Consider the following 27890-nt stretch of genomic DNA (forward strand, 5'->3'; position numbering starts at 1 on the left):
GTCATGGTTAATAAGCAGTCTGGGGACACGCTTCTAAACACACACTATACTCAGCAGCCTGCAAGTGCTCAGAACAATGGCATGACTGACACTAGAGATTCCTCTTCCGTGTGCAGTGTTTCTATGACCCAATCTAAGAACCACAGAGAATACTTCACCTTGGGAGACTTCATGGAAATGGGTCTTTTGTCTACATTTATAGGACTATGAGGCAAAACACAAGCTTCTTCTAAATCACTCTCTTCGTTCCCAATCTTTTCTTCACCATCAGTAGATTCTGGCTTCTTAGGAACTATATTTTAAAACATAAAAATCATTTATATAATTGTTAATTAAGAACTACTTTAAAGTGCAAGAATGTATGGGCTCTTTTTCCATCAGCTTGACACAACTGAGAAAATACCTCCCTAAGACTAGCCTGGGTTGGGGGGCAAGCCTGGGGGTCATTCTCCTAATAGTGATTGATGTGAGAGATCCCAGTCCTTGCCATCCCTAGGCAAGTGGTCCCGGGAATGTAAAAGAGCAGGCTAAGTAAGCTGAGAGAAGCCAGCCGGTGAGCAGAACTCTTCCGCGGCCTGTTTCACTTCCTATCTCCAGACTCCTGCTGGAGTGCCAGCCCTGACATCCCTCAGTGATGGAGTGTGACCTGAGAGTTGTAAGTAAAATACACCCTTTCCTCCCCAACTTTCTTAGGGTCAGTGTTTATCACAGCAACAGAAAGACCTAGAAGGATGCATATTGTCTTCAAGACAGAATGACACTGTCAACTGTAATGTTCAAATGACAAAAGCGGGGAGGAAAGGAAAGGGGGGGGGGAGAAAAAGAAGGGAAAGGGAAGAAAAGGGAGACAATTAGTAGGTAGAAGGGAATGGAAGGAGGAAGAGAGGAAAGAGAAAAGGGGGTGGGGAAGGGAAAATGGAAAGGGGAAAAGAGCAAATGGACCAGGGAGAGGACGGAAAAGCTTCAAACATCACACAATACATCTAGACACCCACAACAAGCAGTTCAGGATCCAGAAATAAGCAGCTGAGTTTTGAGACAGGCCTGAGAACTGGCTATAATCTAACTTTCCATGGTGTCAGTACCTGGCTCAACTGTGGTCCAAAAATATTTGAATTTACTTGTCTTGAATCTTTGAGGAATGAATGACTATATCCAGGTAAGCCCACTATATTCAATTGCTGCAATTATTCTGCTTTATTTATGGTTCATCTCCTACTGAGCCCAATTTGTTGTGCTTGGTACTACCTGCAGTTTTGAGCACCCACTGAAGGTCTTAGAGTATATCACCCAAAGATAGAGGAAATTGTTTTACTAAGTACTTCAAAACAACAAAACATTGTTTTCACAAAAAAGGCAAACTAAAATGTTCCAATATATTTCATTACCAGGATGATAGTATAAAATTTTTAAAGTTCTTTCATTACCAACTTACTAATCAGGACTTCTGTACTCAAACACAAATATGCATAAATACTATGACAAAATATGAAAATGCCACAGGCAGACAATGCCCACTATCACACACAATGTATCTCTGAAGTCACAGACTCGGCCAAGGTAGGAATACATCCTGATGTTTACATCCCACAATGTCCCTCTGAAGTCAGACTCAGCAAAGGCAGGAAGGGATACACAGTAACGATACATCCTGACACTGACATCATTACCTCTCTTTTTCCTTCTTTCTCTAATGATCTTCTGAGCTATCCTCCTCCAACGGGGTAATGAGCCTAACAGCTTAAACTTAGACATTATAGAGAGGTCACTACAAACAGCAGGCCTCAATTCATTGAAGAGAAATCTCAAACGTTCGATGACAGGAGCACACACCTCCTTGTAGGAACGGCCCTGTTCTTGATGAGTCTGTGAAGTTAAACAGGGAAATTGATTAACAACAAATGTGTTGCAACTGTTTACCCAGCACAGAAAAAGATTAGAATCCACTCACCTTAATGAGTGAGCATTTTGCTTGGTAGACAACTCGACAAACATCTACCACAGATTTAGGCAGTGTTCTGTGCTTCACTTGCTCAATGCCAAGCGCACCTACATGAACTAAAGATAATGCCACGTGACCTGTAAGAGACATTTTTGGAAAGGGCAAGGCAGGAATTAATATAAACTGCACATCATTTGAAAGGTCTACAATGTAGTGAAAACGCACAGGTTCTTAGCTCTGTACCTAAATCTTCATGTTTCAGGAGGCAGCATAATAGTAGACGGCCAACCTCCTCCACTGGATGCTCAGGAGGAAATGTGATTGGTGTGGTCAAGTGGCACTGTCTACAGTACCTTTCGATTTGACACAGAAAGTCCTGCAAGAAGAAGAGCCGGAGGTAACCTCGGAGTCACGAATAAGTCTTCACAAACCCCAACATACCATAGCGTCAACCCAGCTTTTTGCCACAGGTGATCTATATCTCACTTGTATGGAAACAAGTAATTATCACCTCAAAACCAAATCTCAAATAACAAGCAAAGCTGTGCTACTTGAAGATTACAGAATGCTGAGTCAGAGTATCAAACGCACCTTCACATTGTGGTCCTGGATGTTGTTGTCAGCGATAGCTTGCAGGAAGGCCTGAGAATGATCCCCCAGGGCCCATCTGTGAGAACACAGTCGGGACTTGCTGATGGGTGTGCCCCCAGGAGAGCTACAGTGATCCTCGTCTTTCTCTTCGTTGTAGTTGTAGTGAATCTGGCTGGTCTGTAGACCCCCAGAGAAAATCGATGACTGTAGCCACTCTAGAAAATGCATAAGTATTCATTACAGAGAAACTAAAGTCTTCAGAAACAAACACACACACAATCCTAAACAGAATACCCAGTTTCAAAAAGGACATTCAGCATCACTCTTGCTAACATACTTAAAACTCCCTACACTAGTTACGTGAAAAAAAAATAACAAAACTTTCTGACCTTAGCTATGGTGTGATGATTAAATTGTCTATTTAACACAATGTAGAATCACTTGAGAAGGCTATCTGTAAGGGATTGTCTAGATCAGATGTGTTATGTAATATTATTTTAACTAGGCAAAGAAGTGTTATACTTTTTTGCTAAAGAATATGACTTTAACTGTGTAAAAGTGTATTATTTTAGATTATGCTGCATTTGTTTAATTATGTAAAGATGCGTTATATTTGTTTCACCTTGCCTGCCTAAGGCACCGGATTGGTCTAATAAAGAGCTGAATGTTCAATAGTTGGCAGGAGAAAGAACAGGCAGGGCTGACAGGCAGAGAGAATCAGTAGGAGGAGAAATCTAGGCTTGAAAGGCAAGGAGGAAAGAGAGAAACAGGAGGACAGAACAAAGGAGACACCCAGGGCAAGAAGCCAGGCAGTCACCAGCTATGCGTGAGAAGCAGTGAAAGTAAGATGTACAGAAGTAAGAAAGGTAAAAAACCCAGGGCAAAAGGTAGATAAACAGGTTAATTTAAGTTAAAAGAGCTAGCCAGAAAGCTAGCCGAGCACCCAAAACTAGTAGTAAGTCTCCATGTCAAGATTTGGGAGCTGGTTAGTGAACCCCCCAAAAAAGCCTGGTACACAGATGGGCCCTGTGCACTTCTATGAAAGATTGCCTTGAATGCATCTAAGCTGAGGGACACCATTCTCAGGATTTAGGTCCTGGACTGTGTAAAGTGGAGACGGGGAGCTGAGTAGCAAGCACGCATGTATTTATTTTCTTTCTGCTTTCAACTGTGCACCGGATTAGCTGCTTCAAGTTCCTGTCCTGACTTTCCCACAATGATGGCCTGTTAACCTGCAACTGTAAGTCAAGCACAGGCTTTCTCCCTTCAACGCTGTTGTGTGTCAAGGTGTTTTATCAGAGCGACAGGAACAGAACTAAAATGTGTAACAGAACTATGCAGGCTTCACAAGTACTGGTTTGGAGATATTTTTCCCAAAGGATTCTTACATTGGGAGCTTGGTCCCCAGTATTTCATTGTTACAGTATGGGGCCCAGGAGGGGGTCCTCAGAGGCAGGACACCCTGGCTGTACCCTTGGAAGAGCAGATATCGTGGGGCCCAGGAGGTGTTCTTCAGAGGCAGCTAGCTCACTGTGGCTGTGCCCGCGAGAGAATAGATATCGTGCCCACAGGGCCCTGATTAGCTCTAGAGAACAACTGCTACAAAAGCATGAACTTCACTCTTAAATCACATTCTGGCTTTCTGTATTATCACGTGATCTCATCCATCACGGGTGGATGAGTCATGTAGCCAAATGGGCCTGCCAGTCAAGTTATTTCTGATGGTAGCAAAAAAATTAATACAGCACCTAAAACTCAGGTACACACACTCACATGGGAAACCAGCAGAAGCTCCCCTCACTCCAGCTGTAGGAGGGAGGGCAGCAGAGGCCTATCAAGGGCACGGAGGTGGAAGATCAGCACTATACTAGAGGAGGAGGAGGAGGGAGGGACAGCAGAGCATTCTGAGTTCTGCAATCAGACAGATGCTGAGCATGCAGACAAGAAAGCAGCATACCTCAACAATCTAAACTGTTCACAAAACTAAAGAAACAGACAATATTTTAACAAACAACCCACATCTGTTTAAAGGAAACATCTTAGAAATGGGAAAGCAACAGGCTGGAAAGGAGAGAGCTGTGTGTTCTGCATTTGAAATATGGGTCCGGTAGCTCTAACGGGATATACCTTTTGTGGTGGTGATTAGGGATATTTATAGCTGCTTACACCCACTAGAAAATGACTGGCATGCATATCGCTACAGGTTTTTGTTGAGGACTTGGGGATGTATTCAGTGTTCTTATTGGATACTAAGATTTGAAGTACTCGGGAACTTTCACAAATAGCTACATCAATTCTAGACCACAGAGCTGAGCTGATCCTAATCACTTTGCTCTACGGAAAACATGAGCAAGTGCCGGTTACCTCCCATAGACAAGCTTCTGACCTGGCACTGGGCCGGGCGCCACCTGCCCAGGGGCACAGTGCCTTCCATTCTAGCTCCTCCTCTGTTGACCTATGTGGAACTCATCCTCCACTAGTACAAGTCTCAGGGAGGAAGGCTAACAGCACAGTCTACTCCACAGGCAGCTCAGCGGCTTGGAGGTCATCCTGTCGTCTCCAGACATCCACTCTAACAAGCAGCAAAGGTCTCTGACCCTTTCGACAGTGCCCTTCCCTATATGTGCCAGAGTGCGGCACATAAATCTGGTTAACAAAAGTAAAATCGCTCTTACTGGCACATTCAACCTCCACAGGAGACAGTGGTGTGCTCATTGCTAAATAGGAAGCATGTAATCCAAGAAGCAGGCCCAGGTTTCTCTCTGTGTCAATCAGAGGTGAAGACAGACTTCCCAGATCTGGTATGGTAACAACTTCTTGGTCAGGCTGAAAAAATTGTCAGTTGAGAAAACAAAGTTTATTAAATACAACAGCAAAAAGACCAGGGGCTTGTGTGTGTGAGATCTACTGCCATGAGGACAAGAAGGTGCTAGCGGCACTTGTCACCTCCTCCTGCAGTGAGTTCACAGCAGAGCTCGGAGCACACTAGAGAGCACCACACAGAAAATAAACAACAGCTCTCTAGGGCTTTGTTAAATGACTGAACTAGAATATTCCCCTAAAGAACCCAATAGGTATTTCAAATGGCTTGGACGTAATGTTTCCAGAAAGTACAGTGACTCACTGACCACACAGAGACAGTGAGATCGAGAACAGTGGACACACAGCATGTCTTAGCAGGACAGTGAGCCATGGCCCTCGTGGGCAGGAAATCATTAATTCAAGGTTAACAATAAAGCAAATGTGCTGTACAAGTAAACTTTCCAGTCACCCCAGACAATGCACGAAGTTCATTTTCCCCTCCATAAAATGCCTTAAGCCTCATTTGCTGACTTCTGTTACTTCCTGATATCTGGAAGGTTAATGCAAATATATAAACTCCAATATTCATAAGTTTGTAGCAAAGATGCATTTCTTTCTTAAATTACAGTTCTTTTACTTTTCTCTAGGACAGTAAACTATTCTAAATTTTTATGTTAGTTGACCAACTGTAAAGCCAAAGCTTAATGTCTCTTTTTAAGTGGAACATTTCTCTATTTCTGACATAATGTGAACTTTTCAAGACTTACATATAATAAACCTTAACATACAAAACATAAACTCATCCCAAAATATCATGTAAACCAACATAATCACTCATGTCGAAATATGAGTATAACAAGGTAAAAAGTCATTGCATAACAGGAACATACAGAGGGTGCCTCTCCTCACAACCCTGCATATTAAAGCAGGCACACAGGCTCACCTCCAAATACTGGCCAACACAGAACGCATGCATAGATTCCTGTGTGTCTTCAAACTGCAAAGCCGCTTCCAAAGCCACCACTGGATCTTCCCCTGCAAACTGAGCTAAAACAAAAAGGAAAGCAGCAGCATGAGTTCAATGCAATTTGATCAGACAGCTCTAATAGATACACAACAGGCAGGAAGTAAGTCTGGTTCAACTCCAAAGTGTGAGCTGCTGGCATGGAAGAACCTGCTACTCTCACAGGCCAACTCAGAACTTAGGACAAGTTCTAAAAAGTACTAGAAAATAAAAATGCCAGCCTAGTCACACAGCAAGTTCCAGAACAGCCAGAGCTGTTATACACAGAAACTCTGTCTCAAAAAACATTCCCCTCCCCAAAAAAAGGAATCATGGCGGCTGGGCATGGTGGTACTGGCTTTTGATCTGTAGGCAGAAGCAGACAGATCTCTAAGTTCAAGGCCAGACTGGCAGCCTGGTCTACAGAGTTTCAAGACCGCAATGGCTACACAGAGAAACCTTGTCTCTCAAAAAAATAAAATAAAAAACAACAACAAAATCATGATGATGGGAAATTCTTCAACTTGAGCACAAATGTGTTGTGAAGACAAGACCAACGTCACGGACACACTTTGTTAAATTCTGTTATACCTGGAGATATATTTAAGAATTCATCTGTAAGCTGAGGACTCTACTTAAATGAATACAGACAGTTTCTAACTATGGAATAGAGTGAGCCCTTACCAAGTATACTATTTCCTGTTAATGACTGCGTTTGGAAGTCCTTTATATCATACACTTTTCCATCAATTACAGTCCAGAAGCCGCCATCCTTATTGTGGTTCTCCAAGTCAGCTTTGCGTATCAGGGTGACTTCTTCATTATTTCTACAGCTCTGACCAGTGAAAAACGACTCTGGAAAACAGAAACCAAACATCGGTCAACAGAGCGATAGTAGCTACTGATACAATAAAACTTTTACAACATAATATGGAAGAAAATTTGGCAAAGTGAGATGGTCTGAATGTAACTGGCCACCACAATCTCATAGGAAGAGGCACTATTAGGAGAGGAGGCTTTGTTGGAGTGGGTGTGACCTTGTTGAAGGAAGCAGGCTTTGAGGTTTCCTATGCTCAGGATACTGCCCAGTATCTCAGACCATTTCCTGTTGCCTGTAAGATGTAGGACTCTCAGCTCCAGCACAACGTCCGCCTGCACATTACCATGACGACTAAACCTCTGAAACTGTAAGTCATCACTTCAATTAAATGTTGTCTTTATGAGAGCTGACGTGGTCATCGTATCTCTTCACGGTATAAAACTACTGAGACGGAAAGTGGGGGTTTGGGGGCATGTTTATAGTATGTTGTGTAGATGTTTGCACATATGTATGCTCACATGTGTGTAGGCACACATGTGTAGATGTAAATATACATGTGTGAGTAAGTGTGAGGAAGCCAGAGGTGGATGTATGTTGTCTTCTTAGATCACACTCTACCAAATTTATTATTTACTGCTGAGTCTGGAACTTGCAGATTTGGCTGTTTTAACTAGCCAGCCTGCCCAGGCATTCCCAGATCCGCCTCAGAGAAGCTGGGATTACACCCACTAGGCTTTCTTTAGTTTTTACCTTTGTTTTTAAGACAGGGTCTCACTATCACTATATAGCCCTCAGTGGTCTGGAACTCAATATGCAAATCAAGCAGTCCTCAAACCCACAGAGATCTCTGCCTCCAAAGTACTGGGAGTAGAGACATGCACCACCACACTTGCAAGCAGAGGCATGCACCATCACACCTGGCTACCCCAGACTTGTTTTTAATGTGAATGATGGAGATGCAAGCTCCAACCCTCATGCTTGCACCTCTCATTCCAGGGAGAGCATTTTAAAGGCTCAATGGACAACCAAAAAGATGAAGAAATTGACCTCAGGGTGGAGAGATGGCTCAGTAGTTATGAGCACTGACTGTTTTTCCAGAGGTCCTGAGTTCAATTCTCAACAACCACAAGGTAGCCCACAACCACCTGTAATGAGATCTGGTGCCCTCTTCTGGCCTGCAGGCATATTATGCAGACAGAACATTGCATATATATATATATATATACATATATATATATATGTATATATATATATATCTTTCTTTTAAAAAAGGAAAAACAAAGAAATTGATCTCATTATCTGTTCATCAGAAAATTTGTGAGAAAAAAATTCAAGAAAAAATGTTAAAGGCTTGTTGGATACAAAGTATATAATTACTTTTTTTAAAAAAAAGAAAAATGTAATTAAGGCTTGAGATGGCATTTTGCAAAAGCAAAGCCTATCTAGTTAACATTCATGTAAAAGTATTTTAAGCCTAATTAACTATCTGAAGGGAAAAAAAGCTTTATTAAAACTACAGCGCGGCGGGGGAGGGGACTAGGGATACAATTCAGTAGTAGAATTTTCCTAGGGTGTGCAAGATCCTGGGTTTTATCCTTAGCACCAAAAAGGGGGGGGGGGCACAGCAAGAAACAACTGTACATCCACCAAAATGGACAAGTGCCAGGTCCTGCCGTTAAACATACAACAGTGAAAATCCATACCCGGAGTAGGAAAGCTGGCACAGTGGCTACAAAGTGTCTAGAAAAGAAGCACTGCCATCAAAGAACACAAATGTGCAAGCCAAAACTTGTCAGACCCTGACCCTGGAAATGGCGAGTGGAATAAAGAGATAAGGTGAGGTGAAATGATGACTCAACAAGAAGAATGAACTTGACGGCAAGACAAAGCTAAGAGACTAATGCTGGGGAAGGAAGGTAGAATCCACTGTAAGACTGTACAATTCCACTTACATCAAGTCTACGAACAGACAAAATTAAAAGCTGTATGTTCAGAAGCAAAAGCGTACTTGATGAACGGAATGACAACAAGCACTCATCCTGGAGAGCAGTGTTTATATCAGCCCCGCCATGCTTCCATGGTTAACCTAGACAGGTGGGGCACAGCTTTCCCTGTGCGCAAACACAGAGCCAGTCTGTGTGCATGTGTGTATGTGGTGTGTGTGTGTGTGTGTGCTGCAAAAATTTATGTAAAATAAAATAAAAAAGATGGGTTTGAGTGACTGCTGAGTGTTTGGCCCTGCACATGACATATAACCCACACCTTTACTCGAAGGCTCAGGGACTATGGTAGAAGGGGAGACAGAAATTATTTCTGTCTGTGGACATTCCCTGGCTGTTGTCAATGAACTCAGAAGCAGTGGCTACTTGTATAAAACTGGGCCTATCAACAGACTATCATCGGTGTGGAAGGGTCCAAAGGTCCCATCTCTCCCTGGGCAGCTGATAGGTAATTAATAGTTGCTGGGAGAGAGGTAATCATATTACTCAATAATGTAGTCACTTATGGCTTTTGGCTTAAGTAAATAACCCCCCTCCTCATGCTCATGAAGGCAACACTAATTAAGTCCAGGTGGGCCTTCCCTTCCACCAACAACAAAACAGACAAGAAAGTAAATGATTAAACTGCTGGGCAGAAACAGGAAGGCATACAGTGGGATGGGCAGGAAAATGGGTATGACCAAAGGAGACCGTGGAGAATCCATCCGTAACTATGACATTCAGTAATTCTTCTGAGACTTTCATGCGTGGATGCAATGTATTCTGATCATGTTTAACACCTGCCCCACCCCCTTCCACTTCCAGATGTTGCCCCCCAACCTGTCCCATCCCCTCTCAAATTCGTGGGGTTTTTTGAGTTTTGTCTTAAATAATCTGCTCAGTCTCATGTGTGCTGCCCTCATACTCATGAGCACGGCGCCTCCTCCTGGAGTCCAGGGCCACATTCTAGATGCCATCGACTGTCTACAGCTCCGCGGTTGGGAGTGGAGCATTAGAAAGCCCTTCACAATCCCTGTTACAGTGCTGCACAACCACACCTCCAGGCCTTGTGTAAGCGACCACAGATGCTGTGCGGCTTTGAGTGTCTGGGAGTCTGTCTCACACCAGTCTTCCCAGCCCTCTCTGGCTCTTACCATGTTTCTACCCCTCTTCCAAGAGTAGACAACCAGCGTGTGGCTGAGCCCTCCACTCACTGCTGACAGATTACACAGAAGTGACAGACAGCTCTACAGGGAAATTGGATACTGTGTCCATTTAGCAAAACAACAGTAGTAGGTTCACCCACTCCCCACCCACGGCTCCTTGCCAAGACTTACAGTTCCAGGCCTGCACGTCCGGCTGTGGAGGAAGCCCTACACCTAGCCAACAACTGTTACTCCTGTAAAGTCTCTGCCATTTTACACCCGATGGCTTATCTCGCCACACTAATTGTTACCGTAGGTCACAGAGTTCATTACTATACTAAGACTGGTAAAGACTCTACCCCAACTCCATGTCTACATGTCTTCAGGCACTATGAAAGGTAGCCAGCTTCTTGATCAGTGCCAGCTTGATTTCTCTGTACCCTGTACCCAAAGTGTGTGGTATCCCGAACAGCAGTCTTACCATCAAGTTCCTGCAGGCAACCAAGAGAAATAGCCATAGCCTGTATCATTTTGGAGGAGTCTCTAGGAATTCTCCAAGTAACAGCTTGAGAGAAGGCTTCCCACATGTGGTACTGGGCTTTTTATCTAGCAACCCAGTTACTGGGAGGAGCATTATATATGTGTTTAGGAAACTTATAAAATAATAGACTTCCATATCACTTTTTAAAACACCCTAGTGTTAAGTCACATGTGGCATGGCTCAGGGGGTAACAGCAACTGCCACACAAGCCACCTGAGTTCAATCCCCAGCAGCCATGTAAGCGTGAAAAAAGATGCCTGACCGCACAAAGCTGTCCTTGGAGAATTCACGCTATGACCACTCGCATGACCACCACTCAACATCACAACCAACGTGTATACACAAACAACAATGACTAGAAAAAAAGACTTGAAACAAGTAAAATATTGATCAAATTCAATGCCCTTAATCAAATTTAGCAGAGAAAACAAAATGAGCAACACTTAGCTCACTCTGAAATAAAAACAGATAAAAACAGAAAAAAGTATCAACTGCACTTAAAAATAAAATTTCTAAAAATGTAAAACTTTTCTTTAGGCTTCTGTTGCTCTGGCCTAAGCTTGTAGTATAAAGATGATTATGGAAAAGGGGAAGGGGGAAACCAGCAAGAGCTTCCATGAAAGATGAACCACAGCTCTAGCTAATTCCGAGCCCAGGAAACCAGTCACATAGAGCACAGAGACTTAGCCTCAGCTTCAGAAATCCCGCAGCTCAAAACCTGAGGCACTCAAAGGTCTGCTCCAACTGCTACACCCTACAGACAGTGACTGCAGACTCAGCTGAGTGCAAACCTCCCTGTTCACTGGTCACACAGCATGAGTGGTCAGGAGGTCAGTCTTTCCAACTGTCTCCTGGGCTTCGCTATACCTAGTCACCTAATGGTAACTTCTGGAAATACCACCTGGGAAGGGTGCTAGACCCAATCACCTTAATAGTAACTTCTGGAATTCCACACGGGGAGGGCCTGCAAAATGTTTCTAAAATCAGAATTTAACTACCAAAAGAAAAACCTCTCTTGAGTATAACCTAATTCTCTTCTTATTTGGATTATATTCTATCCCCACTCATATGGCCGTTGGTGAAAACGGCAGTAATTAGATGTCCTTCTTCAAGTTGTCTTTAGACAGGAAGTACTGGGTGACACAGACAAGAAGAACGCTTTCCTCGGCGCACATGCCTCAAGTGAAGAGAGGGCGTACCCATTATTCCAGGCCAGGCCAATTCTTCGTGATCATCCCGCTCCTTTCCTGGTGCCAAGTGGTTGAAACGATCCAGGTGCTCCAGGAGACCTCCGAGCAGAGGGATAGCTCCAGCCTCTTGCATGAGACTAGCATTTTTACTGAGCAGAAGCACTATAGAGACCACCAGCTCTGGAAGGAGTACACCTACATTTAGACAAAAACAGTAAGATTTCTGGAGTGTGGGCTGGGGCTGTAGGCATGCCTAGCATTTACAGGCCGTGAGTTCAATGACACAAATAAAACAGAATTAAAACCTTGCTTTACATTTAAGTTTTAAGTCACAGAATAAAGACACTCGTTCACTAGCATATTTTTTCTTCTTTTTGGGGGGGAGGCTTTTGAGATAGGATTTCTCTCTATAACGCTGGCTGTCCTGGAATTCCCTCTGGAGACCAGGCTGGCCTCGAATGCAGAGATCCACCTGCCTGTGCCTCCTGAGTGCTGGGGTTAAAGACATGTGCCACACTGCCTGACTACAATACTGTTTTCTTAAAGAGAGCAGTAAAGTTGTAAAGACTGAACCCTGTAGGTGACAAAAATATTTTTCAAAAACACAGACCTATTTTACTGGCGAATGATTTACTTTAAAAAGTAAATGCTTGGGGGCTGGAGAGATGGTTCAGTGGTTAAAAGCATGGCCTGCTCTTCCAAAGGTCCTGAGTTCAATTCCCAGCAACCACATGGTGGCTCACAACCATCTGTAATGAGGCCTGCAGGAAGAATACTGTATACATAATAAAAAAATAAATATTTTTTTAAAAAAGTAAATGCTTGGCAAAATTTTTACCATCTGAAAGTAAGTCCTGAAAAATAATGTTCTAATAATCTCACAGAATTAGTACAAGATGCTAGCTAAAAGCAGCAATTAATTTTTATGCAGTAAAAATGAAATTAAATACTAGTCATTCACCTCATTACATTTCTGTTTGTATTTTAAGACTGCATTACCAGCTTACTTAACAAAACGGGAGAGGGACAGAGGGAAGGAAAAAGAAAGGGGACCAGAAAATAAAAAGTGAACACTGAAAGTTTTAGCAGCAGGGGCTACATCGTAGCTTTCGCCAGTCTCCTAAGACTATACGAGTTAACGGAAGTCAAAGTACAAGGAAGGTGAACAGATGAAGTAAGTAAGCAAAGCAGGAGAGGCACCTGTGAAGTCCCCTTCCATTACGCAGGCAACCTCTGCGAAGTGCTGCCAGCTGGTGGAAGCGATGCTGGCTGCCACAGGCAGGATATCGCCAATGTGTGTGCACAGGAGAGCTGTGTACTTTTTCAGCAAGGAACCAACACCCATTAGCTCAGGACCTGAAAGCAAGATTTAGAAAATTGCATTTTCACTACTAAAAATTTACTCTGATGACAGAATTGTTCTCCTGTTCCACTCCCAAGAAGAGACTGTTTACCTGTCTTCCCAAACAAGAACATATTCACCCTCAGCCTCTGACTCTTTTTTATATCATGTTAACTAAAGAGATAATGGATTTGACTACATCCCTGATAATCTTAAGAATTTAAATGTTTATATAATTCAGTAAAATAATAGTGTCTCCACTGCTGGCCAGATGGCTCGGTGGTTAGGAGTAATTGTTATTCTTACAATTTACAACCATCCAGAACTCCAGCTCCAAGGACTCTGACGCTCTCTTTCGACCTCTGTGACCACCAAGCATACATGTGTTGCACAGATACATGAAGGAAAAAGATTGATATATACAAAATAAACTTTTATAAATAAATTTTTAAAGCTATTAATATAAATAGATTAATTAATAAATAGTAGATTAAAAATGTAGCTTCCAAAATTGGTGCACTTAATATAGTACAAGAACTATATTTGGATATACAGAATGGGCAGATTAAAACAAACAAAAAAAATTTAAAAGCTCCAAATGCATAAGTCAATTTCATGCTTTTAAAAGCCTTACTGGAAGCATCTGCGCTCTGAGCAGTGTTCTCTCCTGGGTAGAGCTTACTGACGAGCAAGCGTTGGAAGCGCAACAACAGGTCCAGGGAGGCAGACCGCTCACAGCTATGCTGCTCAGAGTCCAGGCACGACGACGAGATGCGGCGAGCAACGTCCTTCAGTCTGGCTACAGTCTGAGATGCAATGTTTCTAAGAAAGGGAGAGAGAGTGAAAAACTAAACATTTCTGCCAAAAAGTAAAGCAAAGAATGTGACATGAACTAGTTATCAGAAGCACAGAGCACACGAAAGTTACCCACCCCAAATGTGTGAAGCGGATCTGCACCAAGCACACCCTCATTCCAAACTGAGCAGATGCCAAAGATCTAACAAAGTCCTTGGTTTACCAATTTGCTCCTACAGAACATCAAACAATGACACAAAATAAGAGAAGATCTTGTTCAAAAAGGAAAAGTCGTATTAAAAACCTCTAAAAGCAAAAAAACTATTCTATTATTCTCCAGAGTGGTACTTCGAATACAAATGTCGTTTGTTCTAACAGTCAGGATCCCCACATCACTACACTGCCTCTGCAACGTCTGCTCACGGAGGCACTGAGGTGCGGCACAGGGGTCCTCTGGGCAGAGAACACAGGAGAGATACTGAACTGAGTATAAACAGCCCTGCTTAGAATAACAGATACCCACACACCATAGCAAGAAGCAGCAGCTGCAGACCTAACTGTGCACTGTGCCTTGAGCCCCCAGCACGGAAAGGAAGGAAGTCATGAGATTCTGCCACATCTGTAGAGGAGGTTCCTGTTCTATGACCACACACAAAGGAACAAAGGTGGAAATAGCTAGAGAGGGGCAGCAAAAACCATGCTGCTAGACCTAAATCCTGCAACAGGGCTCACTGAATTCTGGGAAGGTAAAAAAGGGAACATTATTTACACAAGCAAGGGGCAACTGAGGTCAGCATGAATCTGTTGAGAGAGGGCAGGGAATACCAGATGGGATACTTGTCGAGTAACCATAGTCCCTGCTCCAAGTGTACAGAAAACAGAAAGAAGGAACAGGTTAATGAAGGGAAACAGAAAGACAAGAGCCAAACTAAGGCCTGATTCCAGGGCTGCCACTAAACCAGATCCACCCCAGCAGCCCCAGGCAGAAATACATGTAAGCTACCAACACCTACCGTGGTCCCCAAAAGACCAGTCTGGGAAGCTCTACACATCAGAAAAGATCAAGAGCATACTTTAAGCTCCACCTCTTTTTAAATAATAATGCTTTTATGTATTCTTTGAGAATTTCATACATTATGTCTTGGGGGGCTTCACCTCTTAATTCCTACAGACTGATGAGAAAATTATTAATAGCTTCTATCCTGTGGTCAGTACCACAGAACTCTGAGCAGTATGAATGAAGATAGGACAGTAAGGGGAAAGGGGAAGGGGCTATGGCTGCTACAGTAATTCCACCTTACACTGGAAGATTTTCCCAGGCGTAGGACCTCATTCTGACCACACGTTACAATGAGCACAGTAGGATCCCACTTGACCTCCCCTGTCAAGCTCACTACCTGCTAACTACCCCTAACAATACTGCAACAGAGGAAATGGGTCCAGAATCTTGGTGGGGCAGGGCAAGCAAGATGGGTCCCAGCAGCCAGGGTGAGCTGAGGCCTACGGCTTCCATGTGCACCTGCATTCACACGCACATACCCACACATCAACACACACATCTACATAATCTAAAATAACACAAGTAAATCTTTTATAAAATAATACATCTTAAGGAGAAAAAAAATGGTATAAAATTTTCATCTGGGGGCTGGAGAGATAGCTCAGTGGTTAAGAGCACTGACTTCTCTTCCAGGACGTGGGTTCAATTCCTAGCACCCAGGTGGCAGCTCACAACTGTCTGTAACTCCAGTTTCAGGGGATCTGGCATCCGCACACATACATGCAGGCAAAATACCAATACACATAAAATTAAAATAAAGTTTTTAAGAATTAACTTATGTAATATCAGACTCTTTTTCTTTCACACGCACATAAGATTCTATAGCGCCCCGCCAGCATGATCACTTTGAACCTGTTCCCGATTATTGTTGGCAAGGGTCAACTTTACCAACCAGTATTTTCTATGCAATAAATGACGGGAAATGCCTCTAAGTTTCTTGCATCTTTAGACTGTTTGTAAAAACTAAACTAACCAAGTCAACATAAATATCTTCTGATCAGTATTTGAGGAATAAAATATCTATTCATGCAAAAAAAGACACATTATACGTTTATCTTAACAGCCTAGGTTATAGGTGTCCTGCTGAGGAAAGGCTGTGGATTCTCTGATTGATTTACAAAGATTCTATGAGGCAAAATAGGTATATAACTCCAAGACACAAACGTGCCACCAGGAACCTACCTACCAAAGGGATAAAATACATACTCACTAAAGAGGAAGAAACCAGTGAGGGTGGCACAGAACAAGAGAAGCAACACCAATATGTAACATTTTAGTAACACCAATAACAGGATAAATAAACACAAAAGTTTTAATATATTTATGCCATGCTATAGTTTTGAGAGGCAGACCCCAAAATCCCAGCTATCAAAAGCTTGGTCCTCGGTTTGGCACTACTGGAAGATGGTAAGGTTGGGTAGGAAGAACTTTGGTCACCTCAAAGGGAATACTGGGAGTCCTGCCCTTCCTGTGTTTCTATCTGCTCCCCAGCCACCATGAGATGACAACTGCTTTGCTCTGCCACACACTCCTACCATGAGGCACCACAGGCCCAGTGGCAACAGAACCAACCTACCAGGGAGTTAAATCTGGTGTAGGAGGTTCTTCTGTTCATGTGTTGCTTTCGTTGGTTAATGAATAAAGAAACTGAATGCTGGGAAGAAGGGCAGAGTGAGAGAAGCCATGGATCTCCTGCCTGAGACGGACGCCGGATAGAATCTTGCCAGTAAGCAACAGTCACATGGCAATGCACATATTAATAGAAATGGGTTAAATTAAGCTGCAAGAATTAGCCAATAAAAAACTAGAGTTAATGGGCCAAGCAGTGTTTTTAATGAATAAAGTTTCTATATGGTTATTTCAGGGGTGTAAGCTAGCAGGGCAGCCAGGACAAACAAGGGGCCGCCTCTCCTTGCAACATAAACCTATACAGTCATGATCCAAAGTAAATCCGTTCTCACACTGACACAAAGCTAACACATTCAAATGCTTGGAAAATGTTACCATTTCAGTATTAACCCAGTATAGAAAAAAACTATTGGTGTGTGTGTGTGTGTGTGTGTGTGTGTGTGTGTGTGTGTGTGTGTGTGTGTATTTCTTCTTTGATGCTGGAGACTGAAATCATCATGTATGCTAGGCAAGCACTCTACCACTGAGCCCACCCACAGCCCTTTCTATTGCTGAAGCTTTCAGAAGCAGTGTTTACTAAAATTGATAATAACTAGTTTTAAAACTTAATCACCAAAATTACACCATTAATCTACTGAAGAGAGCAGGCATGCCCACCCTACACCTACTACACACAGGTAGACAGAGCTGCTGCCACTACCCAGTCTCTTGCTGTGTGGGCAACTGCCTGGGCCAGCCCACTAGAGCTCTACTTTCTTTGTGAGTATAAAATACAGTCTAGGAAGCCAGGTGCTGGTGGCGCACACCTGTAATCCTAGCACTCGAAGGGCAGAGGCTGAAGGTTCTCTGTAAATTCAAGTCCAGTGCGGCCTACAAAACAAGTTCCAGGACAGCCAGGGCTTTTAAACCAAGAAACCCTGTCCAGGGTGGAGGAGGGGGGGTAGAGGGATTATAATCAAGGCATGTTGGGAAAAAGAAGCTAGAGATTCAGAAGTCCAGTGCCGCACTAGGCTGCACAGCAAAGGCCAGGCTGATTAACTGAGACTGTCTCATTGCCTCTTCTCCCAAAACTGAGAGCATAATAAACCAAGAGTCTAAATTCGCAGAGAACAGAATGTTAAGAATGTGATCGTTTACTTCATTTTCTAATACATCCCTTTCCCAGATCAAACTGACTTTTTGCTTTTTGAATTATCTTTGTTATCCAACAAGGCCATAGTTGGACCTTCCCAAAGTTAACGTTTATATTTTATTGTTTTTATTGAGCTATACATTTTTCTCCGCTCCCCTCTTTCCCTCCCCCCTCCCCTTCTGCTCTCTCCCATGACCCCTCATGCTCTCAATTTACTCAGGAGATCTTGTCTTTTTCTCCTTCCTATGTAGATCCATGTGTGTCTCTCTTAGGGTCTCTGTGGTGTCTAGGTTCTCCACAGTTAACTTCTGATGACAGTTTGAATTCACTTTATTCTTGCTACCTCTGGAAATGGCTTTCTAAAGAACCACTCACTATTCCTTCATTAAGATTTTCATTTAACTTAAAGGTTGTCTTATAAGTAACATATATTATTTTGCATCTATATAAAACTATGATTGACAGAATCTTGTAATAGTACAATGAGGTTTCAAACTGTAAACTTGCCATAAGTGCTATAATTTGCACTTCCCTGCTTATTAACGGGCATAAGAATATTACTGTTGGCTGACACTCCTGCTGTTCCATCAGCCTTACAAAGTGCTGCATGTCTTCCTGCTCTCTCGTCTTCCCTGTGCTTCAGTGCCCTCTCTGCACTCTATGGTCCACACTGGGTACTCTGCAGGGTAAGTCCTCAACAGCCAAACACTCTTGATGCTCCAGAGTTCATGTCAGTACATGAGTATTTCAAACAGAAACTCTTACAAAAATAACACAGTTAATGCTGCTTACCTAAGAAGCTGCTGGATTAGTTGAACTAGAGGCAAACACTGCTTGCCAGATGATTCATAGATCCCAGTATTAATTAGGTCTTTATCCAGAGGAGTCCTATTTCTATGGAACGTTGAGGCATTGGCTTCTTGTTCATCAATTTCTTTTTCCTTCTGTGCTTCTTTTTTGGCTTCTATATCCTAAAATTTATAAAGCGCACACTGGTGAGTGGCAACCTGATGAGCAACACAGCCGCCCTAGCTTCAGACGCTGATGAACACAACTGACACCTGCCTGCGTATCCAAAAAACCCATTTCTTACTTGCTATGGTTTTAAATATATTATTCTCCTGAGGAGTCCATTAGACCACCTGTTCATCAGTCTGGCACTTCAGTCACTGTAAAGTGAATGAAATACTTCTTTCTTTCTGTTTGTTTTAATGTGTGTGAGGGTTTTGCCTGAGTGTGTGTCTGGGCAATGTGTGTGCTGAGTGACACCAGTGGCCAGCAGATAGCATCAGATGCGCTAGAACTTGAGTCAAATAACTGAGCCACCATGTAAGTGCTAGGAATCAAACTGAGGTCCCCTGGAGGAGCAGCAGCCAGGACTCTTACTGCCCAGTCATTTCTCCAGCCCCGAGTCACTGAAACCTTTGCTACCAGGTCTAACAGATATTGAGTGTGAGCTGATTCATACAGCACAGTCTATTTTAAGGTCAGGAAAAAAACTGCAACTAGCACACAGCTGGTTCAAATGTGAGGACAATTTCCTCTCTGGGGAAAATGTGAGCGCATATGCAGCCTAGAACTCAACATATGCTACCCTAAAGCACTGACTGGGAAAACACAGTCTCAAAGGATTAGCACTTACTTTCTCACCTGATCCTTACTGAACTTAATGATCCGAATGACCACAGTACACTTAAAACCAGAAACAACCAAACATCCTTCAACAGGAAATTAAATAAACAGGGTTACAACCATTCGACAGAGTCCTTTTCAATAATAAAAACTATGACATAATTCTCAATAATGAAAACAAAGTAGTAGCACAATAATGTGGATGAATACAGAAACCATCAGCTGAGGCGAAAGAAGAGGGAACAGTACCAATATCTAATTCCACTTATGTGGCACTCAAATCTAGAGGCAGAGGAGCAAGAACACAAAGGGACATGCGATTTTCCTGGTTAAAGAGGTGATCTATGTGATAGCAGTATCTATCACATTCTCTGAAGCGCACACTTAGGATGGGATCATTTTATCACAAATACTTCAATCACTTTTACATTAGTAAAACCAAAAAGTTTACATTTTAAAAATTTATATGTAACTAAAATCTTTGAATTTGGGATTCTTCAATGATTATGGTCATGATTTCTACATATGCACAAGTATACAGTTTTCAATCTCACCTCCACACTCAGTAAAATACTCATCAGCGCCTATGCACGCCTAGGGCCATACCTGGATTTCTGCAGTAATGGCTGCATTTAAAGCAGACTCTAACCCTCCGTCGGCCATCAAGCTGCCAACTAAAAGATCGATCATGAATCGACGGCCTGGAATTATGCTCACTTCATTGCCTGAAACTGAACAAAGAAGGTTTTGGTTTTGTTTACTTTGCTGTTTGTTTTTGCCAAATTGAGTAAGTGCCATCTCCTCTCTGTTAAGTCTCCACTCCTAGGAAAAATGCCTGAGGTGCCTATTTAATACATCAGGGTCCTCCTGTCTTACATACCCCACCCCCTACTCTGAAAACTGCAGGCCAGGAGGCTGGGCTGCTCTTTCCTAAATAATCCAACCATTCTGGTTACCTTTGGCTCACTGGCTGCTGAACCTGGTCCCCCCTCCATCCCTGTCCTTCCCCAACCCACCCCTATATCCTCACAGGGCTCAGGGTCCTGTCTGCTCAGGACTCCCTGGTGAGTCTGCCTCTGGCTGTGCTCTCCCACAAGCCTTCTCCTCCAGCTCACCCAGCAGCAGCCGTGTCCTGTCCTCTCCTCTCCATTTCTTTCTGTCACTCACGGCCCAACTCTGCCCCTCGCGAGAGCTCACCTGTGCAGGGTAACAGCGCCGAGAGTGCCCTGGCCCTCTCCTCAGCTGTGGGCAGCAGCACAGACCAGCCACTCTGCAGCACAGCCTGGGCAGCGGACTGCACGGTGCTCAGAACCCCGGCACTGCTGGCCAGGGTCACCACAGTCTGCTTCAGGCTGTTCAGGAGCACACTGCCCAGACCTAAACCAAGGAATTCCGGGTCAACCTGGTGACTAATGGCAGCATGCAACTATAAAAAGGAAAAAAATAGTATTTAGAACACCCAAAAATAAATTTATTTTTCCAAACTCTAATAAAAGGCTGAATAAAACTTAATATGAAATGTTATTTTATAAACAAAATTAACTCTCGGTAAAAGTTAACTATCCCTTATTCAAAATGCTTAGGTGTTTCAGATTTTGAAATATTTTCACATATATAAGGCCCCTTAAGAGAAATTCATTTATGCTTCATATGCACGTTATTCATGTAGCCTGGATGTAACTTTATACATTAATATTTTGCACAGGAAGCAGGTAGCACACGCTGAATTTCCCACTCACAGCACCATGCAGCACTGAAAAAGTTTAAAGCTGCGACTGTTTCAAGTTTTAGATTTGCAGATTAGGAAGGCTGAGTCTTGTCTAACTGGTTTTTAATTACATTTAAAAATCTGAACCACATCACCTGGGAAATCTCATTGTAAGATGGCACAGCTCTTAAAGACAAGGCTCACAACCAAAAACCACTTCTTACCCAGCTTTGCATACATATCTGCAAAGTGGAAGATCAGCACAAAGGACAAAATGATGTAGAAGCAGCAACCACCAAGGCAACCCCAACAATCTGCATCCAACAGAGAAATGCCTGTGGCTAATGGTAGTTTAAAACTAGACAGCCAAACTATAGGACATAGGGAAGTCCTAAGGGTGCCAAAGGTTCTGGTTTCAAAAGACAGGGACCTTCCAATGAACAAAGAGTGCCCCCAAGCTCCTCACAACCACCCGCTAAACCTGAGCTATCCCTAAAAGTCTGCCAAAATGACCACCTGAACCTGCTACGGCCTGTAAAATCCTACAACACAACAGAGGCAAATACAAAACTGTCTTCTAAGGTCAGTTTGCCAGCTTAAACCAAAAAGAGCCATTGTCAAACAAGGCATTTTATCTGCAACAAACAAACATGAGGGAAAATCTTTGTCAAAGAAAGCCATGCCCCAAGACAGGGTAGCAACTGAAACAAGGAAAGGAAAGCAAGAGGCTTATGTAAAGTCTTCTTAAAAATCACAGGTCAGAGGGCCAGTGACTGTGCAGCAAATAAGCGCACTTCCCAGCAACCCTACGGACTGGAATTCAGTCCCTAGAACCTACATGGGAGGAGGAGAACCCACTTCCCCAAGTTACCCTCTGACCTACACATCGATACACAAATAAATAAGTATAAATTAAAATTAAAGTATTTTTATCAAGGTTGGGGCTGGAACCATTGCTCAGCAGTTAAGAGCAGTTAGTTACAAAGGACAGTTTCATTCCCAGCATCCACGTTGCAGGCTCCAACGACCTGTAATTCCAACTCCAAGGAAACTGATGCCCTCTTCTGGACTACATAAGCGCTCTCTCTCTCTCTCTCTCTCTCTCTCTCTCTCTCTCTCTCTCTCTCTCTCTCTCTCTCTCACACACACACACACACACACACACCACACACACAGAGACCACACAAATATACATAACACAAGTAATAAAAATAAACCTTAAAAAATAAGGAACAGAAGCCAGAAGACAAAAATATTGTGACTAAAGCAAAGGCTTCAAACAGAACAAATTCTACAAATGAAAAATGTTACAAGAACTAAACTCTTAAGATGGAGGCGCGTAGAGCCAGGCAAGCACCCTCGTTCCTCTTCTGCCCTAAGTAATACTCACACTTTTTTGTTTGTATACACAGCAGCTCAGCTGCACTGGCACTGGGGAAATGTATTTGAGTCAGCATCTTGTAAATAATGGTTAAATAAATGGGTAATTCAAAAACAGGGTCTATTGAGCTAAGGGAACAATTTCTGAACTGAAGAACTAAGTAAACCACTTAGAACAAAAATATTAAGAGATGAACAGCAAAAGAGACAAAGACATTTAAAACTAGCAAAGAAGTCATGATGATAGGCAGGACAACAGAAGGAAGTCCAACAATCTACTGGGCATTCTCTAGTGGGGAGTAGATTAAAAGCAGAGAGCAATTTCAAATGTAATGAAAGCACAAAATCTCAGGAGAAGTAACATCCATAACCTCCAGCTACATCTAGACAACCTCCACCCAGACAGAACAGCTGGAAAGCTACCAAAGAGAAACACATGTTAGCTACAAAGATCAGGTGCAGCAATGAAAGACTTCTCATCCAAACTGGGACCTATTTTCAGCAGAACGTTCTCTAGGTGCCAATGAAAATGGAGATGACCTGGGGCCAGGGTCCTGCTCAGTAGCAAAGCACTTGCCTAGAATGTGTGATGCCCTAGGTTCTGTCTGAGATGAGGGTGGGGGTGCTTGAGCTTAAAAAGCTGAACCTTAATAAATTACCTTCAAAACTAAAGTGAGCAAACTTTTTTTTCAGACTTTACATCTCTCATGCCCTAAAGAGCAGAGAAAAAAAACAAAGCACCAACAACAAAAACTTTATGAAGAAGGAATCTGAGGAAATGAGCTGAACCTAGAAGACGGCATATAAGCAATGATGAGAGGTACTGGGGGAAACGAAAGAGTACATTTTGAGTATGGCCTCTTTAAAAAAACGCTATTAAAGGAAAGTTGGGCCGGGCGGTGGTGGCACACGCCTTTAATCCCAGCACTCGGGAGGCAGAGGCAGGCGGATCTCTGTGAGTTCGAGACCAGCCTGGTCTACAAGAGCTAGTTCCAGGACAGGCTCCAAAGCCACAGAGAAACCTTGTCTCGAAAAACCAAAAAAAAAAAAAAAAAAGGAAAGTTGGAAAATAATTACATTGTATCACCAACCTAAAGAGTACATTTTGAGTATGGCCTCTTTAAAAACGCTATTAAAGGAAAGTTGGAAAATAATTACATTGTATCACCAACCCTAGCATACTTTTTGTTATTGTTTTACAATGCATAAAATCAGAGCATTTCCAAAAGTTAGCATTCTCATGCACATATATACATACACACACACAAACACATATACACATAATTTAAAAACAAAAAAAATTTCAAAATTAGACTGTATCCTAAAACTGTAATTAAAAATGCCCTCTTTAACCAAGCAGTGGTGGCACACGCCTTTAATCCCAGCACTAGGGAGGCAGAGGCAGGCAGATCTCTGTGAGCCTGCGGCCAGCCTGCTCTACAAGAACTAGTTCCAGGACACGTAGGGCTGTTACACAGAGAAACCTGTCTCAAAACACAAAACACAAAAAAGAAAGAAAATGCCCTCTTTCCAACTGAAACAAAATAAGAGTACTCCTTGGACCTACTATGCCAGAAAGGCCAGTGTAGGATCACGCTACAGGAGGAAGAAGGGAGACAGGGAGAAGTGGGGTGATGTCCACAGCCATTCTTCACGGTCAGGGTACTGACATAGGGAGCCCAGCTCACTGCGCACCATTTTCCCAGTAGCTCTGGTCCCTCAGCTGGGGTTTACCTCTCTCTCTCCACTCTCCCACAGTGGATGCAGTGAATGTAAGACAGTGAGTATAACAGCAGTGCTCTTACCTGACTTCCAGAAGAAACAAAACCAGATCAACTATTTTAAGCCTTACAGACATTTCTCCATCAAAACCGTATTTTAAAATACTTTAAACATTTCATTACCAGTTTGCCTAACGTGCTAAAACCCACACTCTCAATACCCAGGAATGTGCTTAAGAATTAATCCCTGAGGCAGTGATAAAGGGGCAGGAAGGCGCAAAGAGTAACACCTGAAGTCGCAGAAGATTCAGCGCTGCCACGGCCATGCACTCTTTCTCCTGTGGTGGGGGCCAGTCAGCGGTGCCGTCCATTCCCTCGCTTACTTGACGCAGTAGGAGATCCAGCTGCTCAAAAGTCATTGAGCAGATGTCCACTACAAAGGGGACACGAAGGCCAATGGACCACTCAGAACAAGATGACCACGCAAAGCTCTGTGCAAGAAAAGAATGAACCTAACATGAAATCTCTATGTTCGTTGATGGTCTGTTCTACTGGAGAGACTTACCACAAAGCATGATGAAACGCCTGAGTTATAACTTATTTATCCCTCTATGTCCCCAGTTTCATGGCTGTCCAGCTCACATACTATTTCCAAATCCCGCTCCTGTTTCACTGTCCCATCTCATATCCACAATTAAAGTGTGAAAAGCTTTTTACAAACTTTTCTCACCACAAGATTACTCCTCCATACTAACGGATGGGAGCGGGAGCGAGCAGTCAACCCACTTACGCCGGTACCACAGCAGCTCTAAGTAGATGACATAGGTGTGTATACACAACCTGCCTAAGAGCAAACTGACAGAAACCATCAGTATACTGTCCTAACTGGCATTTAGAGAACCGTTCACCCAGAAACAGTAAAATGCATTCAGTCTGGGAGCTAGAGCGAAGACTCAGAGGTTAAGAGTACTGGCTGTTCTTCCAGAGGTTCTGAGTTCAATTCCCAGTGACCACAAGGCAGCTTACAACCAACTGCAATGAAATCTGATGCCCTTTGCTGGCATGCAGGCTGGCATGCACACAGAATACTATATACATACATAAATAAATAAATCTTTTAAAAAATGTATACAGTTTGCAAGCAAACACAAAGCACTACTTAGAGAAAATTTATAGCATCAAATGCTTTGAGACAAAAAAGGGCTAAACCAAATAATCCAGGATTCCACTTTAAATAAAAATAAACAGAGCTTGCCCAAAGCAAGCTGAAGTGAAAGATACTTTAAAAAGATGAAATAGCAACACACTTAAAAAAAAATTAAGAGGTAAAAAATAAACTGAAAAATAATTATTTAAAAAGATCAACAAAATTAAACCTCAAGTGGGAGGTGGGGGCTGACAAAAAAAAAATACGAATTATTAGTAACCAAGTGGCTTGGACTCAAATAGAGAATTAAAAAATACAAACAAGCAAACAAGCAAAAATCTTATAGGACAGCTGTAACAGAGTGGAATGATTCCTGAGTGCCAGCACCAGAAAAACCTACCCATAAAACAGAAGCCATGAATGCTTATCTATTAAAGAAATTGAATGTCTTGTGAAATTGAATTTCTAGTTATATTTCTCAGCTCAGATGAATTCACAGACATTTAAAGGAGAAATAGCACTGTATACCATCTCTTTTAGAAAATATGGGGAACATGCCCCAACCCTTTTCATGATGCCAGCTTTACCCTGACAGAAATCAAGTAAGAAGAAAGTATGCATGTAAATAACCCTGATGACTGTGAACACACACACATAAATAATAAGATATTAGCAAGTAAACCTAGAAACAGGAAAATGATCAAATATGAGCAACAGTTATGCCAGGAATGCAGAATTAGTCAAAATCTGAAAACCACTATTTTCCAAAAGGAAAACCACATCAATTTACATAATCTGAGAAGAAAAACAATTTCAGCAAATTTCAGCACCCATAGAATACTTTTCAAAAAAGGAACAACCCGGGGCTGGAGAGATGGCTCAGTGGTTAAGAGCATTGCCTGCTCTTCCAAAGGTTCTGAGTTCAATTCCCAGCAACCACATGGTGGCTCACAACCATCTGTAATGAGGTCTGGTGCCCTCTTCTGGCCAGCAGGCATATACACAGACAGAATATTGTATACATAATAAAAAAAAAAAAAAAAAAAAAAAGATGCTATCCTTTAAAAAAAAAAAGAAAAAAGAAAAAAAAAGGAACAACCCATATCCAGTAATGAAGAGCCAGAGGTAGAGGGAGGGATAGAGACAGGGGAGGGAGCATACACTGTTTCTACAAACAGTGTTACAGAAGAAACTGTAACTTCATTACCTACAGTAATGAAGTCATATGTGGTTTGAAACAACTGCAGGACAGAGGACGACACCCAAAAGCTGGTATTTCTACAATCTAGCAGTGAACATTTAGAAAACAAAATTGTACAAAACCCCAACCTAACTATGCAGTGAGTACCTGGGCTGGTCCACAGGCAATTCCAACTATGTGTTTGGTGTCCAGTCCTGGTAGTGCAGTAGGCTCTGGCTTGGTCACACGCAAAGTGTCAAAGTGCTGGCACTGATCATTGCTCCCCCAGCTGTGTACCTCACTGTCTTCTGTCAAAGCAAGGCAATGGGTAGAGCCTGCAGCCACATCAATCACCTTCTTCCCTAGGGAAAAGATGGGCACAGTGACAGTGTCAAGCCTGACTTTAGTTCTAAGGACATCTGGTCACAGCTGCAGGGCAGAAAGCATTCAGTATTGACTTCTTACAGGTAACATATTCATTTAATATGAGAATCAATTGACTTGACTTGACTGAACTACTAAGTACATGCCGTGTTTCAGCAACTACAATTTGTTAAGAACACAGCACACAAATAAGCTTATGCTATAGTATGAAGTCTTTTTTCTGTTCCTTATTCAGAATTTTATTCAAAATGAGTATAATTTTTTAAGTTCATATCCCTATTCTTACTCATATAGAATAAGACACACACACACACACACACACACACACACACACACACCATCAAAAGACATGCCTCTGAAATTTACTAGGAAGATCACAAGATTAAGCCCAATCCCTTATTCATTTGGACTGTTCAAGAATTTCAGGTAGGATGAGAGACAATACTTAAAGTAGAGTTCCTTTGGCTCCTTTAAGAGATAGGTTTCCTGAGGAAATGTTTCTAAACACACTTGGCCACCAAAACATTCTCATAATTAATGAATTTGTTGACTGACTAACTGAGTGCTGGGCAGGAGAGGGAATGCCACAGCACACAAGTGGAGGTCAGAAGGTAAGTTTGTGAAGGTTTGTTCTCTTCCTCTGCCTTTGTGTGGGTTCCAGGGATCACTAGACTTACACAGCAAGTGCCTTTACTGGCTGCGCCAACTCACGAGTCCCACAAACTTAGACATGTAACTATGTTGGTGGGACAATAATGTTTTTAGTT

The 27890-nt window shown here is 42.6% G+C and overlaps 1 protein-coding gene across 1 annotated transcript in view; it reads right to left on the bottom strand.

Annotated features, from left to right (window-relative positions):
- Herc2 (HECT and RLD domain containing E3 ubiquitin protein ligase 2) overlaps positions 1-27890 on the bottom strand; it is a 158743-nt gene that overhangs the window by 89194 nt on the left and 41659 nt on the right. The window contains 16 exon segments of the mRNA XM_038313420.1: positions 159-292; positions 1671-1866; positions 1952-2079; positions 2186-2318; positions 2534-2748; positions 5209-5359; positions 6279-6382; positions 7023-7193; positions 12023-12208; positions 13214-13369; positions 13990-14177; positions 18764-18942; positions 20210-20334; positions 20801-21029; positions 24703-24903; positions 26908-27101. Of these exon segments, the coding sequence (XP_038169348.1) occupies positions 159-292; positions 1671-1866; positions 1952-2079; positions 2186-2318; positions 2534-2748; positions 5209-5359; positions 6279-6382; positions 7023-7193; positions 12023-12208; positions 13214-13369; positions 13990-14177; positions 18764-18942; positions 20210-20334; positions 20801-21029; positions 24703-24903; positions 26908-27101 (2690 nt within the window).

The sequence above is a fragment of the Arvicola amphibius genome, chromosome 12 (genome assembly GCF_903992535.2).
Source record: "Arvicola amphibius chromosome 12, mArvAmp1.2, whole genome shotgun sequence".
In the NCBI taxonomy this organism is placed as follows: Eukaryota; Metazoa; Chordata; class Mammalia; order Rodentia; family Cricetidae; genus Arvicola; species Arvicola amphibius.